Here is a 17,607-nt window from a genome sequence, read left to right on the forward strand (position 1 = left end):
TGGCGGGAAAAGCCCGCGCCTGGTAGGAACGGCCTGGAAGCTGCACGGAGGCCTCCCTCGGGCCGCAGGTGTCTCGGCACAGTGGCCCTGGCCCGGTTGGTGGCAGACATGATGGGAAGGCCTGGGGGGGGGAACACCGCCTGTGCTGGAGAGACGTGGGACCAGAGAAAGAGGGCCGCCTCCCTGCTCGCTTTTGTGGCACCCTGAGAGTCCTTGTTGCCCTTGGTGGGTCCCAACGTGGGGGGTGCGGTCAGCCGGGGCCGAGCGGCACCTGGTGGACGTGTCCCTGCCCGGGGCCCTCGGCCGAGGAGCCGGAGGGCGGCCCTGCGCGCTCCCTCGGAGAGAACCGGGCTCTTCCCGGCCCTGAGCCTCTGCACTGCCGTCTGTGTCGACCCTGTAACTTCAGCTCCAAACCAGGGGCCGAGCCCACTGGCCTGCAGCCGCTCTCCGCAGCCGAGCCTGAGTCCCCCAGCCCGGCAGACGGTGAGACGGGCCCCAGTGACGCCTCCACGACCTCAAGATTGAAACACTGTATTTGGAGGGACTTCTGTACACAGTACTTTCAGCAGAAGATCTGTGAGATGTTGATGCAAACTGTGACTTCGGCAGAGGTGACAGCCGGCTGGGCTGAGGGCACAGCCCGCCAGCCAGGGAGCAGGGGGCCACCGGCGGGGCTCCTCCCCCCGGGCCCCCGTGGCTGGTCCCCGTCACGCCTCCACTGAGGTGCTGCTGACGGACAAGCCACCCCAGGGCGGCCGGGCTGTCTTTAGGAACCCCAGCCCGCGGGTGCCTCCTGCGCCCACCCTGGGCTCCCGGGGCCTCAGAGCTCGTTGTGCCGCGCTCTGGAGATGCGGCTGGACAGGTCCTGTAAGTGCTTCTTCACCTGCAGAGAGAGCAGCACAGGGGAGCTGGTCAGACCTGTTCACATAGCCTCAGGGGGAGGCCCACGGCAATGACCCGCCCAGCTGTCATCACGAGAGCAGCTCGTTCACCAGAAACAGCCTCCAAAGCAGTTCCTGTCGTGGCGCAGCGGAAACAAATCCGACTAGGAACCATGAGGTTCCAGGTTCGATTCCTGGCCTCGCTCAGCGGGTTAAGGATCCGGTATTGCTGTGGCTGTGGTGTAGGCCGGCAGCTACAGCTCCGATTGGACCCCTAGCCTGGGAACCTCCATATGCCGTGGGTGCGGCCCTGAAAGGCAAAAAGAAAAAAAAGAAAGAAAAAAAAGATACAGCCTCCAAAGAACAGGGACAAGCTGGCGGCTCCTGGCCTGTGTCACTGGGCCCTGGGCTCACAGGCCAGGACCCCTTTCTCTTCCTCCCCCTGAGGAGTCTGGCTGAGGGCATTTCTTCCTTGCCAATCTTCTCGAAGAACCAGCTCTGAGTTTCTCTGATTTTCTTTTTCTTTTTCATCTTTTTAGGGCCACACTCGCAGCATATGGAGGTTCCCAGGCTAGAGGTCGAATCGGAGCTGCAGCTGCCAGCCTGCACCACAGCCACAGCAACACCAGATCCGAGCCGCGTCTGCGACCTACACCACAGCTCATGGCAACACTGGATCCTTAACCCCCTGAGCGAGGCCAGGGATCGAACCCGCACCCTCACGGCTCCTAGTCAGGTTCGTTAACCACTGCGCCGCGATGGGAACTCCTCTCTGTTTTAGTCCCTGATCTTCTTTCCGTCTGTGAACTTGGGTCTCGTTCTCGTTCTAGTTCCTCTAACCGGGAGCGTCTTGGTTCCTGTGGTGGGAATATTGCTAGAAACTTCCCTCCTTGAACTGCTTTTGCTGCGTCCCCTGGATTTGGGGAAGTTGCGTTTTTGTCTCCAGGTATTTTTTTCATTTCTTCAGGGATCCATTGACACATCTTTGTGTTTTCTGAAGTTTTTCTCTTGTAATTTCTCGTTTCAAGCTGCTGTGACGGGAAAACACGCTTTGGTTGTTCCACTTTCTTCAATTTCCCAAGGCGCGTTCTGTGGCCCCGCACGTGACCCATCCTGGAGAAGGTTCCGTGTGCACTCGAGAGCACGCATGCTGCTCCTGCATGGGGTGCTCTATAAACACCCGCACCAGCATATCCGGCCTCAGGTGTAGCTCAAGGCCCGCCTCCTTGCCTGCTGGGGGGCAACCAGCCCACTGGGAGCACCGACGGCCCAAGTACTTGTTGCTTCTTCTCTTGGACCGACCCCACTACGTAACAACGTCCACACTTGTCTCCTGTGAGTCTCTGTTTTAAAGTTAATTTTAGGAGTTCCCAGTGTGGCTCTGTGGTTTAAGGACCTGACACCATCTCTGTGAGGGTCTGAGTTCGATCCCTGGCCTCGCTTGGTGGGTTAAGGACCTGGCGTGGCGGCACGCGGCCGGGCTGCTGGGGCTGTGGTGTAGGCCGGCAGCTGTAGCTCCAGATTCGACCTCCACGTGCTGCAGGCGTGGCCGTAAAAAGAGAAAAGTCGATTTTGTCTGGTCTGAGTACTGCCATCTTGGCCTTTGACCTCATCTGCACGGAAACCCTTTTCCATCCCTCACTTTTAGCCTGAAGTGAGTCTCCGGCAGGCAGCATTCATAAAGGTCCTGTTTCCCCCACTCTGTTTTGCCTGGAGCGCTGTGCTCGGCCCGTCGTGTTTAGGCTACGCACCGAGAGGCATGTACCCACTGCTACTGTGTTCTTTTCCGCAGTCCTTTCGCTTTCTTCCCTGTGTCCTGGTGACCGTCCGTAGGTATGTTTAGATGCCATTTTTTTCTTTAATTTTAGGGTCGCACCTGTGGCGTATGGAGGTTCCCAGGCTAGGGGTCCAATCCGAGCTGCAGCCGCCGGCCTTCGCCACAGCCACAGCAATGTGGGATCTGAGCTGTGTCTGCGACCTACACCACAGCTCATGGCAACGCCGGATCCTTAACCCACTGAGCGAGGCCAGGGATCGAACCTGCACCCTCACGGTTCCTAGTCGGATTCCTTTCCGCTGCGCCACGATGGGGCCTCCTGGCCTTTCGTTTTTTACTCCAGAGCTGGCCGGCCTCTGCCAGGTCCCGGAAGGCCGGTTTAGAGGTGGATCTCAGCGTCCGATCATGTGCCCAACTCCTCCGCTTCCCAGCTGAGCGGCCGCCGTCCCGGGTGGGTGTTTCTGGTGTTTCTGGTCCTGGGGCTTTTCGTCTGAAGACTCCGCTCACGCCGGCTGCTCCCTTCTGGCCTGCAGAGCTTCCGCTCCAGACTCTGCTCCGGGCCTTACGGGGCTTCCCGTGCGGGGAACTGGCTGCTCGTCTCTTGCTGCCGGCTCTCCTCCCTTTGCCACTTTAACCGCAGCGGGTCTTGGTCGGCGTGAGCCTCTTCGGGGCCACAGCCTCACCCTTCTCGGGCGGGGAGCGCGAGCCATCGCCTCCCCAGGCGACCTCCCCTCCTCCCCTGCTTCTCCTCCTGGAACCCTCGCAGGCCGGGGTCAGCAGGCTGGACGCTGTCCTTCTGTCTGCTCGGCCTGAGGGACTCCACACTCTGCCGTCTCGTCACCACCAGTCCCCGGCGCGTTCCTTCCTTCGCCGATGCCCTCCTGCTGCCCGCCCTGCCCGGTGCACCTCCCAACTCTGTGGCCCTCCTCGCTGGCCCCTGCTCTGCTGCCGGATGCAGGGAGCCTGCTCGGGGTCCTCGCCCATCGGGCAGACATCTCCCCTTGGCCGGGGTCTCCTGGGGCTCAGCTTGTTCGCTCGCTGGAAGACATTCCTGTCTCATCCTGTCCTTACGCCTGGGCAGGAGCTACCTCGGCTGTCTCCTGATCCTGGGGGCCCGGGAGCTTTATGCGCTGGGGGCGCCCCATGCGGGCCCCTCTGTCGTGGCGGCTGACGACTGTACCCACGTCCTTTCAGAAGCAGGAAACGGAGTCTGCGGCTCCTCCAGGCTCCTGTCCTCGTTGCACGAAGGCAGGACCCTCCACAGCGGTCCCAGGGCCTGGGCTCTGCTTGCAGAGCTTCCCCGGCCCTCAGGGCCTCGCAGGCAGGAGCCGCCAGCCTCACACTCAGAACCCGGGCTGGCTGGGAACCTGGGAAGGTCTGGTGCCTCCTCAGCGGGCACCCCCCCAGCCCGGGTCCTCACGGCACCAGGGGCCCCCGCGTGTCAGGGAAGCCAGGGCTGCCTGCGCCCGTCCTCCTTGCCCGGATCGGCAGAGCCCCCCCCCCCCCCCGCCACAGATTCCCGTGTTGCCGTGTGAACCTGAGCTCGCAGCCCCACGCGGGCACCTGGCTTCTCTCCACTCGGTCCTGCCAAACGCAGGAGCAGAGCCACTCACTTCTTTCAACGTTTGACTCATTTTTGGAGTTCTCGGGGGGCTCGGTGGGCTAAGAATCTGGCGCTGTCACTGCAGCGCGTGGGTTGCCGCTGTGGCGTGGGGTCCGTCCTGGGCTTGGGAATTTCCACGTGCCACAGGCATGGACAAGAAAAAAGGTTTACTTGCTTTTGAGGAAGTCAAGCCTCCATGTGGTCGGAAGGGGTGCGAGGCTCCCACGGAGGCAGCCCAACCCCGCCCAGCTTCCCGGCACCCGAGGAGCGTGTGCCCTGCTCCGCTCTTGCCGCTGCCTCCGGAGCACCCACACCGCCTGCCCTCTTCCCCGTGTAACCTAAGCCAGAGGCTCTTCAGCCCAAGGTGCCCGGTTGGTGCGTTCACCATGAATGACCGGCGAGGGGCCAGGCGGCCCCAGTGAGCGGGCTTCTGCCCCCCGTCCTACACGTCTGCTGTGCGGGGTTCAGACGTCACCCTGCAGTGAGCCTGCACCCCCGTTCCGGGCATCCGGGAGCCCCGCTGAGCCACGCAAAGGGAGTGGACCCACGTGGCCACCTGCCGCCCCAAGATGGTCCCTGGCTCCTCTGGAACCAAGTGGGTCACTGTGCAGCCCAGGCCCAACGCTCGGAACCCAGTGCTCCCCGCGTGCACTTGGGGACTCCAGGGCCACTCGGGCGGCTCGGGGAGGGAAGGACCTTTGGAGGCAGTGACGGCAGCACCTCCTGGGGGCCCGGGCACCAGGCGCGTGGCTGGAAGAGTCCGGCTCTGGCCCTGGCGGCCCACCCGCCCACCCAGACCCCAGAGTCTGGTCACCCGGAGAGAGGCAGGTGGGGCTGAAGGCCCCGCTCCCTCCGTCCAGCCCAACCCCCTACAGGGTGATCGAAGGCGCCCACCGCCTGCCCTGCGAGGGGCGCCGAGGCCTGGGGCACCGGGCTGGGCGCCGTCACCCACCTTGTAGCCCAGCTCCTTGGTCTTCTCCTCCAGCAGCGCGTAGCGCTCCTTGTTCCGGCTGATGTGCTCCTGGTCGCCAAAGCTCTCCACGTGTTTCAGCTTCTGATGAGAAATTTCTAGCTGCTTCTGATAGTGGTTATGCTTTTCGATTTTGGCTTCAAAGTGCTTCAGCTCTTCCTAGAACAAGGTTGAAACAGCTGAAGTCCACCCTGTGAGCCTGTTCTGCCGCCCCAGGCCCCTGGACCGAATGCCACCGTCGAATGCCGAGCTGACACCAAGGGCCGGCTGCACACGGGGGCGGGCTCCCCACTCCGAAGGCTGCACGCACGGCGCCTGCTCACCGTCCAGCCATCCAGGATGGCTCTGAGGGCCGAGTCGGGTGCCAGGCTCTGCTGTGCTGGCTGCCACGCGGGTCACAGAGCAGCACTTCCCCCTAAAGGGACCCTGCTGGAAACTGACAGCCTCTAGGGGCCAAGTGTCCCCACCCCCACGGCCCTCTCACCCTCACCCTCTGCTGGGCATCTGCCAGGTCCAAGCTGATGTGTGGGGCTTAAGCTCCACCCCTGCCACCCTTGCGCTGTCCGCCGCTCTCCACCCCACGTCTGGAGCAGGAGAGACAGGAGGCCGACTGCCCCCAAGCCCACCCCACGTGCTCCCGGCTGACTCGTCTTGCTGCCAACCCCACTACGGCCGCCGCACAGGCTGCTCCCCCTTCCATCTCCCCTCCGGGGCCCTTGCGACTGTGGCACCTCCAGGCCCTCCCCACCCCACCCCACCGCAGGTGGGCCTCCAGGCCCAACCCCACATCCCCCTAGTTTTATGAGGATGCTGCTACCAGGCCCAGGCGAGACACCTCCCAAGCAGCTCAGGGACCTTCCCCACCAGGCCCCACCCTGCACTCCTGTCTCTTACACTCCGTGGCCCACGAAGCCCACTCCCCTCCAGGCCCCCCACCCCTTCATGCCCCTGGCCCGCCTCCCTCCGTGACCCTGACCTGACCCACTGGCCTGTGACGGCTGTGCCACAACAGGACCAACCTGGAGGCACTGGGCTGCATGGGGGCAAAGGGCTCCTCCTCAACCCACTTGTCCTGCAAGACCCCCGAGTCCCGCAGCCAGAGCACCCGAACCCGAGCAGATGCTGAGACCACACTGTCCACTCACGGGAAGCCAGCTTCGTCCCACACAGCGGAGGGACGCAGAGGGCGAGAGCGAAGACAAGTCCCGGGGGAAAGGCTGACATAAGACTGAGAGGGCCTCCCCGTCCCCGTGCCCACAAAGGCCCCAGAAGAGATGCCCGCTGCCGGCGCCCTCACCTTGAAGGATTCCAGCTCCTTCTGGGTGAAGTTGGCTGCCCTGGCCAGGTCCCACAGGTCCATCACCCGCGGCTCTGCGAACTCTGCAGAGAAGAGAAAAGGTGGGCTTGGTGACCCCAGGACCCCCCGTGCCATACGCCCTGGCGCACGTGTGGACACGCAGTACCTGACGTCCTCGGGAGGGACCAGGCGTCCTGTCCCAACACGCTCGGGCCGTAGCTCGCGGACCTCAGGCACAGGGCTTCAGTGATGCCCACACCAGCCCCAGACCTCGCCCCAGGCCGAGGCTCAGGCTGCTGCCCATCCCTGTAGCTCCAGTGCAGTAACCGCCACTGACCTCGGCCCGCGTGGCTGTGGCGAAGCTGCTGGCTTGTCACTCACCTCCCGCCCTGCACCCCCAGGCTGGGGCGAGTGGCCACAGCCGCCTGTCGGGTGGTCATTTCACCAGCTGCTCCCCCCACCCCACCCCCTGCCCAGGCTCCAGCAGAAGTAGCTGCGGGGCCGGCGGGGGCAGCCCCGGGAGGGGAGGGAGGAGGCGCGGCGGTCAGAGCTGCCCTGGCTCCTCGGCTCCTCGGCCCGGCCAGGCTCCCAGTCCCACCTCCGGGGTGCTGTCCACCCAGAGTCTGAGGAGCAGGGGTTCCGCCTCGTGTCCTCACTGCACCCCTGGGGTCTAGAGTAGCACCTGCCACGCGGGCAGAGAATGACGGGGACCGAGCTGGGTCAAAAGGGCAACCCGCAGCCTTCCTAGAACTCGCACCAGGCTCGAGCCTCGGGGTCCCGGAGCGGGACCAGAGCAGAGGCCCCGGTCGCCCTCCAGGGACGCAGGAGGAGCAGCTCTGGCCTCCGACAGCGAGTGGGGGGTGGCGGCGCCGCAGCAGAAGTGCTGTCCCAGCCTGCGGGCCCCGGGATGCCCTGAGGCCCCTTCGGGAGACACGGGCTCACCTGCCTCGGTGCCGTAGCCCTGGTGGCTGACCCTCTGCAGGCGGTCCAGGCCCTGGCTGATGTCCCGCAGCCTGTCCTTGAGCTCGGAGTGTCTGCTCCGCAGGGCGTCCTCCGCGACGTGGCTCATGTCCACGGGGCTGATGACATTCTCGTGGACTTCTGTGGGAACCAGATCCGTGGGGCCCCACCCTGACCTTCCGGCCAGCAGCACCCCACCCCCCCACCCCGGGGGCCGGGAAACCACGTGTGAGGGGGGCTGAGTCCGCGAGGGCCCTCGGGCCACTCCAGCCACAGCGGGAGAGGCGGCCAGCGGCACCGCAGGACTGGTTCACCTGAACACGTGCACGCAGCCGAACACCGAGTCCCGCTGAGAGAGCCGGAGGCCCGAGAACAGGGCGCGGCAACTGCCCCTCCCCCGCCCCAGCTCCGTTCTGGAACATTCCGAGCCAGGGCCGCCTCTGGGAAGGCTGAGGCCTTGCGCACCTTCGGCCCTGCTCAGGGTCTCCAGCAGAATGTTGTATTCGCGGACCTTCTCCTGGTGATGCAGGAACTCCCGCCACAGCTTGTCCAGTTCTTCGCTGGAGAACTTCCCAGAGGCCCTCGCCTGGACAGAGAGGGACCTGAGTGACCCCCCCTCCGGGGGGGGCTGCTCACCCGGCGCACCCCCGGTACACGGAGTTCACCTGGCCACACCTCGGGGAGCACCCTGCCAGCCACCTGGGTCACACAGGTGTCTGTGGACCCCCGAGGCTCGGCAGGACCCGTGCTGCTGGGAGAAGCCCTGGGCCCAGGTCTGGCCTTTACCAGGGACGAAACAGGGCAGGAAAATAATAACCTAAGTTACTGCTCCCGATGGCCTCTGGGGTGGACGGTGGGAAGGCCGCGAAGGGAGCAGCAGGACCCTGAGGAGGTGGGGTGGGGGGCAGTGTCCCCTCCTGGAGGGACTGGCCTGTCACCTTGTCACTGTTCCACCTGCTTGTAGGGAACCCTGCCCTCCCTTATGACCCTCCTGCTGGCCCGGCCCTGCCCCTCCTGACCAAGGACAACCCCTCCTCTGGCTGGACGGGGACCGCCGGGCAAAGGGGGTGACGCCCAAACTGCCACCAGGCCAGCACTCGGTCCGCACCCCGCAGGAAGGGCCAGGTGGTCTGCACCCTCAGCCAGGGGGGCACCCTAAGTCACCCAAACCGTCCAAGAGTCAAACCGCAAGTGACAACAGGGGACCCCTGAACAGCCTGGGTCCACCTGCACGCGGATCTCCTCCTGGTCACGGCAGTGCCACGGCCAGCTTCCGCTGACTGCAGAGGGCCGGCCTGCGACGTGCAAAGCTCAGCTGGCCAGGCCCAGAGTGAGAAAAAGCTGCTCATCGCACCGCGAGCTGTTTCTACCCACAGGCTGAGGAAGCACCTGTGACCCTCAAAGCTCTGCCGGCCCGGGCCACCCGGGGCCCCTCTCAACGGAAGAGAGACCCGTCCCGAGCTGCCCAGGGGACCTGGGCAGGCTCCCGGAAGAACCTCTGTCTTGGGGGGCCCCGCCCGCCGGGGCCGACGTTCTCGGCGCCAGGGCCCGATTTCCCTCTGGCGCCTGCGCAGAGGTTACCCTGTGCCACAGCTTCTCCAGCCGGGGGTCCTCCAGGCTGTCGTCCTCGGGGCCGTGGTTGAGGAAGTTGGTGCTCAGGGTGTCCTTTCTCCCGTCCAGACCGTACTTGGCCAGGATGACTAGGAGGGAGCAGGGCAGGGTCAAGGCTGGGGTCTGGGGCCGCCCCCCGCCCCGGTTTCCTGGCCACTCGGCACCCGGTGGAACGAGCACGAACCAACCAGGGGCTTCCGCTCTGCCAACCCCTCAACACACACTGGCTGCCTCGTGGCTCCCATGGCACATTCTCCCAGCCTGAGCCCCCACCCTCTGCCCTGCGGTGGGACAGCACGGCACGGTGGGACGGCTCAGCTCCGCGGGGACTGCTCGAGGACCAGGTCCATTCCAGAGCTTTGCAAAACCAAAACCTGGAGCTCCCATTGTGGCTCAGCTGTAACAAGTCCAACCAGTATTCATGAGCATGCAGGTTCGACCCCTGGCCTCGCTCCGCGGGTTAAGGGTCTGGCGCTGCCGTAAGTGAGCGGTGGTGTGGGTCACAGATGCGGCTCGGACTGAGCATTGCGGTGGCTGTGACACAGGCGGGCAGCTGTAGCTCTGATTCGACTCCTAGCCTGGGAACCTCCATATGCCGTGGATGTGGCCCTAAAAAAGACAACAAACACACACACAAACCCCAAAGCCTGCAGCCGGTTCAGCAGAGGCAGAGGGTGGGTGGCCAGCCTCAGGCAGAGGCTACTGAGTGGGGGGGCCAGTGACTGGGGCAGCTTTTCAACAACTCAAATCGTATCTTTAGTTGGAGGAAAAGATTTTTTTTTTGTCTTTTTTTTTTGTTGTTGTTGTTGTTGCTATTTCTTTGGGCTGCACCCGAGGCATATGGAGGTTCCCAGGCTAGGGGTTGAATTGGAGCTGTAGCCACCGGCCTACGCCAGAGCCACAGCAACGCGGGATCCGAGCCGCGTCTGCAACCTACACCACAGCTCACGGCAATGCTGGATCGTTAACCCACTGAGCAAGGGCAGGGACCGAACCCGCAACCTCATGGTTCCTAGTCGGATTCGTTAACCACTGCGCCACGACGTGAACTCCAGGAAAAGATTTTTTAAAGGTGAGGCCTTGGGGTCAGCAGCTGCCAGTGAACAGCTGACAGCAGCAGCTGGGCGGGGACATCGGCTGAACCTGCTGCTGGCTGGTCACCGAGGGATGGCGAATGGGTTTTTCTCAGGAATGCCGGGGGCAGTACCCACCCATGGCCCCTGCACAGAAGGTGGCCCGCCCCCCAGGTCCACCCTGGCCGGACCAGTCCTCCCAGCCCTCCCTCCTTAGCTGGGAGTGGGCCTGCCCCACCTCCCTGCCTGCAAGGGCCAGGGTCCCTGAGAGGGAGCTGGAGCCTGCGGAGGAGAAGTCCCAGGCCGTCAGCCCAGCCCAGGGCCGTCGGCCAGACCCTAGGAGGCAGCACACAAGCCTCAGGGTGTGCCTGGTGGGGCAGCAGAAAGGGCAGGACTTGTCCACTCAGGACTCCATGGGGTGGTGGGTCTGCCATCAAACCCGCCGGGCCAGACGAGGCAGATCCTACGCATGTTGCCCCGTGAGTTGCAGGGGCAGGGACGGCCAGGGTGCCTGCCGGCTGAAGTGCCCAGGACAGGCCTGGCTACACGGGATCCCAGTCTGGCTGCTGCCCTGTATGGACTGCTAGGGGTGCGTCTGCCTTGGCAGCGGGCTGCACTCTGAAGATGGCAGCCCCCAGGTGAATGCGGCCCCGGGACGGCTGCTCGGCTGGCCTGCCTCAGGCTCCAACTCTTCCTAGGCTGCTGGCTCTCCTGCCATGTTCCCTGGGCACCCAGAGACCAGTTTCACCCAAGTCAGGACGGCTCCACCTGGGACACAGACCTGGAGATTGCTTGGGCCGGTAGCCACTTCCCGGAGGACCTGGCCTGGCAGTGGGGGTCCAGGCGAGGGCGCCATGGGATGGAGCTGGCCACTGGCCACCTCTGCCCTTGAAGCTCCTCCCTCGCTACCCCGGGGCCACTGGGACACACAGGGAGCCTAAGACAGAGGGAGGGCCACAGGGCGGACTCGGCCCAGTCACCCCACCTAGCAGTGCGGGGCTCTGCAAGGAACTGCACCAGCTTGGACCGGCCAGGCTCTGCTCTCTGCCACCAGGACCAGGCCCTGGGAACAGCCGCAAGCATCGGCCACCCGGTCACCTGCGGCTGCTTGTCTATTAACGTGGCTGGACACCCCCGCCCTGCCCCCTCCACTGCCCAAGAGCCCTCGCTGGCCGCCCTGACTCTCGTCCTGCCCTCAAACCACGTGAGATGGGGAGCTGGGGCCGCGAGCCCGGGGGGCCGCCTCCCTCAGGCTGAGCTCAGACGGAGAAGAGGTACCGCTGAGGCTGCGTCTCAGTTTTGCCTCCTTCTCGCCGTCCTCATCCAAGCCTTCCGACTTCATCTTCTTCCACTTGAATTCGTCCCGTTCCTGTATCTTCAGATCAGCGTGGAGCTCAGACAGTCTCACCGGGGAAAGGTTCAGCTGTGGGGGCGACAGAGGGCGCGTGACCACCGGCCGCACGGTGCCCAGCCACGCAGCCTGGGAGAAACCGGCCCGGGTGGGGAGGTGCCACAGCTGGGGCGGTGGAGCCAGGGTCCCGCACATGCTCCACGGGTCCCAAGTCCCCAGGGAGCCCCCTGGGGCACCTGGGGAAACGGGCTGGCAGGAAGCAGGGGCAGGAACACCGGGCTGGTCAGGAAACCAAAGGAGCTCAACAGAAACGAATCTGAGTAGGATCCATGGGGACGCAGGTTCAATCTCTGGCCTTGCTCAGTGGGTTAAGGATCCGGCATCGCTGTGGCTGTGGTGTTGACCAGGGGCTGCAGCTCTGATTGGACCCCTAGCCCGGGAACCTCCATATGCCGTGGGTGCGGCTCCAAAAAGACAAAAAACAAACAAAAAAAAAAAAAAGAGGAAAAGAAAAAGAAAGCAAGACTCTTTCTGTGTATTATGTAACTAGGATTAAAAATAGACCACAGCTATTAGAGGGACGGAAGATGGCATTTATGGAAAACCTCCAATTAAAAAAGAAAAAAAAAAGCACAGCCAAGGATTCCCCCAGGACACGAGCCAGGAGCTGTTCCCGCATTGGGAGCTGACCCACCAAGGGCTGAGAGGCCGAGAGGGGACCCCTAGGTCCGGACAGAGGCTGGTCTGCGCTGGCCTGGGCCTGGCAGCTCTGCCCTGAAGCAGGCTGTGAAGGCCACCGCCAGTGCCATTAAACCTGTGGCTTTAAAAATTATGCCGGCAGACTCCCCACACGGGCTGAGGGGCACAGGGACACAGGGCAGGACTGGGCTGCGAGAGCAGGGCTCCCCTGGAGCACCCCAGAGGAGGGCACCCCCCGATGGCCAGGCGACCACGGGGCTCCCAGGGGATGAGAGGACCTCGGGTGAGGGTGCCTGACCCCAGACAGCCTCGCGGGAGGGTCTGCCCGGGGTCAGGCTCGGCTGGACACGCGCGTGCCCACGAACGGGAGGGCAGAGGGAGTCCCCGTGGCGCCAGAACCTGTGGGTCGGGACAGGAAGAAGATCCTGGAAGAAAACAAGCTGCCAAGAAGGTGAGGACCTGGGCCCTGGGCGCCAGGCGTCGCGGGCCCTGGGGAAGGACCACACGCAGACCGAGCCTGGGGTCCCGTGCAAGGCCAAAGCGCGGGGCTCAGAGCCCCAGGAGTCCCCGCAACCCCAGATCGCCGGCTTCCGTCTCAGCGAGCCTCCCCGGGGAACAAGGACGCCTGGGCCTCTGAACGCACCCCGAGCTCGAACGACCCAGGGGCTTCGGGGCGCGTCCCACCCTATCCGCTGGGGGCACCATGCAGGGCTCCCCTGGGCCCTCCACCTGAGGCAGGCAGGCCACCGGGGTCCCCCTTCTCTGCAGTCTCCCCACCCCGCCGCCAGCCCTTCAGGCAGAGCGCCTGCGCCTCCCTTGATGCCGGGCCCCCCGGCTCCATCCCGCCCCGCTGGCTGTGGGTGCTCTCAGGCCCCTGGGGCCTGGGCGCTGCAGCCTCATCTGACCTGACTCCCAGGGGTGGGCGAGCCAGGCGGGCGAGGGGGGAGCGGGGGAGGAGGAGAGGCCGCGGGAGGGGCCCCTCCTGCAGGAAGAACAGCTCGAGCTTTCAGCCTACGTGACTTCGCTTCTGCTGGGGACAGTCTTGGAGGCGCAGGCTCGCCCCAGCCCTGAGCCTGCACAGACGCGGGCCTGGCCGCCGTTCCCAGGCTCCTGGTGAGCCGCCCCGATGCGGAAGGGAGGCCTGCAGCCCCCAAGGGACCAGGGACTCGGGCCTAAGACCCAGGTGCCCAGGATGCCACTGCCAGGGGCCTGCTTGCAGCCGGGGACGGCGGCTCTGTGCTCGCTGTGGCCCGTGTGACAGCAACAGCCCGGGTGTCCCTCTCGGGGGAGGGGACCGGGGGGGATGAGAAACAGACCTGAGGAGCCCAGGCCGCTCGACGCACCATGGGCCCTTGGGCCCCGCTCACCCGACTCTCCTGTCTGTCCCCCTCCCCAGGGCCCGGGGGATCAGGGCACCAACACCAGGCCAGGCGCCCCCGGAGCTGCGCCCACCAGTGGCATTGGCACGTCTCTGCGAGTCACCACCTCTCAGGCCTGAGGCCTCTGGGGTCTAAACCACATGCCCCATCTTACAGAAATCAGCTGTGATCTGGGGCTAACCTGCCTCTGAGACGTGGAGGCCTGCGGGCTGGGGCAGGAGGTGGAGGGGAGGAAAGAGGCCGCAGGCACACGCCTGGCACCTGCGCTTCGATTCCTCAAACCTCAAAGTGCAATGTTAATGCCTCACGTGACAAGAGCCGGTTAAGAGACACAGATGCCAAGCCGAAGCTGTCAAATACCAAGTCCGTCACCCTCGGCCACGAGACCAGGACGGAGGCGGCTCAGCAGGAACGTGGGCGCAGGGCCCCTCCCCAGACGTTTCTTCCCAGGGGTCCCGGGCCAGCACAACATCCCCCGCCTCCGGAACCTCCACAGCCACGGGGCAGGCTGCTTGGGTAAACTGAGGCCCGGGGAGCTGGCCCAGCGGCCCGGCGAGACGCCCTGGGGACGGAGCCCTTCCTGGTGCTTCTGCAATGGGGCTGTTGGCAGAGCGTGGCACTGGTGCCCAGAGCGCAACTGGGCTTGCGGCTGACCCAGTCCATCCTGCAGGGGACTGTCCGTCAGGCATCCTCCTGCCTCCAGGCTTTTCCACCCCGAGGGTCCCACCAGCTGTGTGTGTGTGTGTGTGTGTGTGTGTGTGTGTGTGTGTCCCTGCCTGTCAGGATGGGAGGGTGAGAGGGGAAGGGGGCCTCGTGCTGCTGACGGGAACCAGCTGGTGCAGCCACCGTGGACACAGGACAGAGGCCTCTCGAAAGACGAGACTTGGGAACGACGGTGCAGCCAGGACCTGGAACCACGAGGTGTCCGTGGAGATAAACGGATAAAGAAGACGCGGCATGGAGACGGTTTGGTTTCGCCTCCCAAGAGAAGGCGACCTCGCCACGTGTGACAACGGGGACGAAGCTGAAGGACATCACGCCGCGTGAAATAAACCAGACATAGCACAGCAGCCACCGTGCGACGCGGGCCGGAGCGGAGCCGAAGCTCAGGGAGGCGGCGGGATCCTAGCGCTGCGACTCCAGTCCGTCCTGGGAGCTACTGCACGCGCGGCAATACGGCCAAGTGCTTAAACTGTATACCTGATCTTCCCTCTTTCCTTTTTTTTTTTTAGGGCTGCACTCATGGCATATGGAAGTTCTCAGGCCAGGGGTCAAGACAGAGCTGTAGCTCCCGGCCTATAGCACAGCCACGGCAACACCACATCCTTAACCCACTGAGCAGGGCCAGGGATCGAACCCGAATCCCCATGAATGCTAGTCGTGGTCGTTTCCGCTGAGCCACAGCGGGAACTACTGGATGTGTAAATTTCTATATTTAAACATTTGCTAAGAGGGTAGGTTGTATGTTAAGTGTTCTTACCGCCCCCCCCCCCCCGTGTGTGCGCGCACACACACACACACACACACACACACACACACGGCCACCCTGGGGAGCGAGACACCAACTAGACATTCCTGGAGGTGACTTCCCACAGCTACAACCCCCTCCAAGCTCCAAGGAGGGCCCGGCCCCTCCCTGCTCAGGAGCCTTGCGACACCCCACAAGATGTCACAAGACCCACGAGGCCGTGGACGTGACCCTGTCCCTGCTGTCCAGCCTACAGCTTTGTAGGCAGCTGGATCAAACGGGAAGTGTGCAGTTTCACCGGACGTCCAGGCCTGAGACCACACCAGCAGCTGCCCGGCCCAGCCTCACAGGCGGGACCCCTGCCCACGGGAGGGACTGGAGAGAGGGCAAGGCAGAAGCCTCCACCAGACTCCTCCTCTCTCACCCTGTGTACACCCTGCCAAACACTGGATGTCTTCAGGGGGCAAATTATCCAAATTACAAAACCCAAAGGCTGCAGGCTCTGAGCAGCGGGCAAGCCGACCCGGGGCCTGGGGCCAGGCAACGTCCTTGGAGGCTGCCCCGCCCGGGAGCGCCAGGACACAGGCCTGCCCACCTGCCTGGGGGGCTGGCCCTGAGGAGGACCCCACCCCAAGGACCTGCACGCTCCATTCGGCCAAAGACTGGTCCATGCAAATGTGGAATTTCAGGGCCGAGGGGCCGAGGACTGTCCAGGGGCGGGACAGGGCGGGGCTCCCAGAAGACAGCGGCAGGCCCTCAGGCAGAGGTGACCCGAGACTGCCCGGGTCATCTGGACGGACAAGGTGGGGATGACCGGGACAGCCCTGCAAGCAAGAGGGCTCAGGACCGGTTCTGGGGCACAAGAGCCCCCTTCTCCAGGAAGCCCCCCGCCTCTGCAGCCCAGACCGCGGGCTGTGTGCACAGGTGGTGCCCCCAGCAGAACCCTCAAGGACACTGGTCAGGGAACAGTGCTGAGCCCAGAGGCTCTCTAAGGGCAGGTGGCTCCCCCCCGCCCCACCCCCACCAGTTTCTCCTCTTTTCTGAAACTTAGTCCTGATTTTGTAAATATTACTCACTCCCCTTCTCAAACACTGAGGTGTGCTTAAAACCCACTGGATCTCCTCCTCTGAGGCCCAGGGGGTGGGGCGGCCACTTCACCAGAAATAACCCAGCCTAACAAAGGAGGGGCCCTTATGTTAATGAGGAGGTTCAGGTCACACACCAATTAGCAAGGTTTGGACCCAGTTCTGCCCCCACGGCAAGGACCTTGCGGGTGCCCTTTGCCCTGCGGGCTTTCTTATCTTCCTCTCTAGGAGGAGGCCGGTGGGATTCAGCTCCCCTGAGTCCTGCCTCAGGTGGTCCGCAGCCTCTCTCCTCCCCTCCCCAACCCCCCCTCCCCCGCGCCCACATCAGCAAGTTCAAACTGGCCGGGAGCCCTCTGCCCACACACCAGGGCCTCCCCAATCTCTGCCTGTCATCACCAGGCCAGGGTCCTTGTTTCTGACGCAGGGAGCAAGAGGTACCCACACCTACACCTGCGGGCGGCTCCGCCCCGCCCTCGCAGACACCCAGAGTTAGAGACCTGACCTCCTGCCCCGCAGGCCCGGAGACAAGAGGAGGTCCCGGCCCCGCCGACCCCCGGGACTAGAGGGAGCCCTGCTCCGTGGACCCCCGAGACAAGAGAAAACCCCTGCCACGCAGATCCCGGGACTAGAGGAGGCCCCGGCCCCGCCGACCCGGGGACTAGAGGAGACCCCGGCCCCGCGGCCCCCCGAGGGAGAGGAGGCCCGGCGGCCACTCACCCGCTGGGCCTTCTCCCACAGCTGGTTCAGCTTCTCGATGCGGAACTCCCCCGTCGGCTCGCGCTTCGAGGGCGGCGCGGGCTCGTTCTTCTCCCGCGAGTACTTGCCGCCGTGCCCCGCCGCCGGCCATGGCCCGAGGAGCAGAAGCAGCAGCAGCAGCGGCCGGAGCTCGCGCAGCGCAGCTCGGACCCTCCGTAACGCCATCTTCCTCCCCCAGACGCCGAGACCCCGCGAGCTCCGGGACAGAAGCAGCCGCGACCCGGCCCGGCTGGCCCCGCCCACCAGGCCCGTCCCGCCGCACTGCCTCCTGGGAGTTGTAGTCCCTCGCCGCGCGGCCGGCCCAGGGGAGGCCGCCGCCGGACTACAAGGCCCGGGAAGCCCTGCGGAGGCGCGGGAGCGTTTCCTAGGCAACCGTGCCGCGGCCTCGTGACGCACGGCGCCATCTCTCCCAAGTGGCTAGGGCTGCCTACCTGGGGCTGTGGGTTTCAGTAGAAAGTGTAAACCGTTCTGAAGTCGGGACCGTGACTGGCTGACACCTTAGGTTGTCTCTCTGTCGTCTGCATTGATATGCAGGCTCCTTGTCCTTATGGACTTCGCAGGTGGTCTGCTTGGCCCTCCAGTTAAAAGTCCGGGGATGTCAGGAACACTAGACCCACCTGGCCACTCCTTCGCTTGGCAGAAGAAGAAAACCCGAGGCCCAGGGAGTCCCAGGCGTCCTGGGCCTTCTCACTCCCGG

The 17,607-nt window shown here is 64.5% G+C and overlaps 1 protein-coding gene across 1 annotated transcript; it reads right to left on the minus strand.

The window, feature by feature from the left end:
• Window positions 1-515: 515 nt before the first annotated feature.
• On the minus strand, window positions 516-17,151 carry LRPAP1 (LDL receptor related protein associated protein 1). Its single transcript, XM_047799456.1, has 8 exons — window positions 16,872-17,151; window positions 11,451-11,595; window positions 9,070-9,188; window positions 7,954-8,074; window positions 7,471-7,629; window positions 6,529-6,611; window positions 5,214-5,390; window positions 516-883 (listed from the first exon to the last, which is right to left on the minus strand). Exons 1-8 carry the CDS (start codon window positions 17,073-17,075, stop codon window positions 821-823), a joined length of 1,071 nt encoding a protein of 356 aa, XP_047655412.1. The 5' UTR covers window positions 17,076-17,151; the 3' UTR covers window positions 516-820.
• Between the last annotated feature and the right edge of the window lie 456 nt (window positions 17,152-17,607).

This window comes from Phacochoerus africanus, chromosome 10 (assembly GCF_016906955.1).
Source record: "Phacochoerus africanus isolate WHEZ1 chromosome 10, ROS_Pafr_v1, whole genome shotgun sequence".
Classification (NCBI taxonomy): Eukaryota; Metazoa; Chordata; class Mammalia; order Artiodactyla; family Suidae; genus Phacochoerus; species Phacochoerus africanus.

What these genes read in the sequence shown, in the direction of transcription:
- LRPAP1 (XM_047799456.1), bottom strand. Translation starts at nt 17,075, where the DNA reads ATGGCGTTACGGAGGGTCCGAGCTGCGCTGCGCGAGCTCCGGCCGCTG. An exon ending in GGGCTACGGCACCGAGGCAG is followed by an intron (nt 6,612 to 7,470) that starts GTGAGCCCGTGT and finishes TCTTCTCTGCAG; the next exon opens with AGTTCGCAGAGCCGCGGGTG. An exon ending in AGGAGCTGGAATCCTTCAAG is followed by an intron (nt 5,391 to 6,528) that starts GTGAGGGCGCCG and finishes ACCTTGTTCTAG; the next exon opens with GAAGAGCTGAAGCACTTTGA.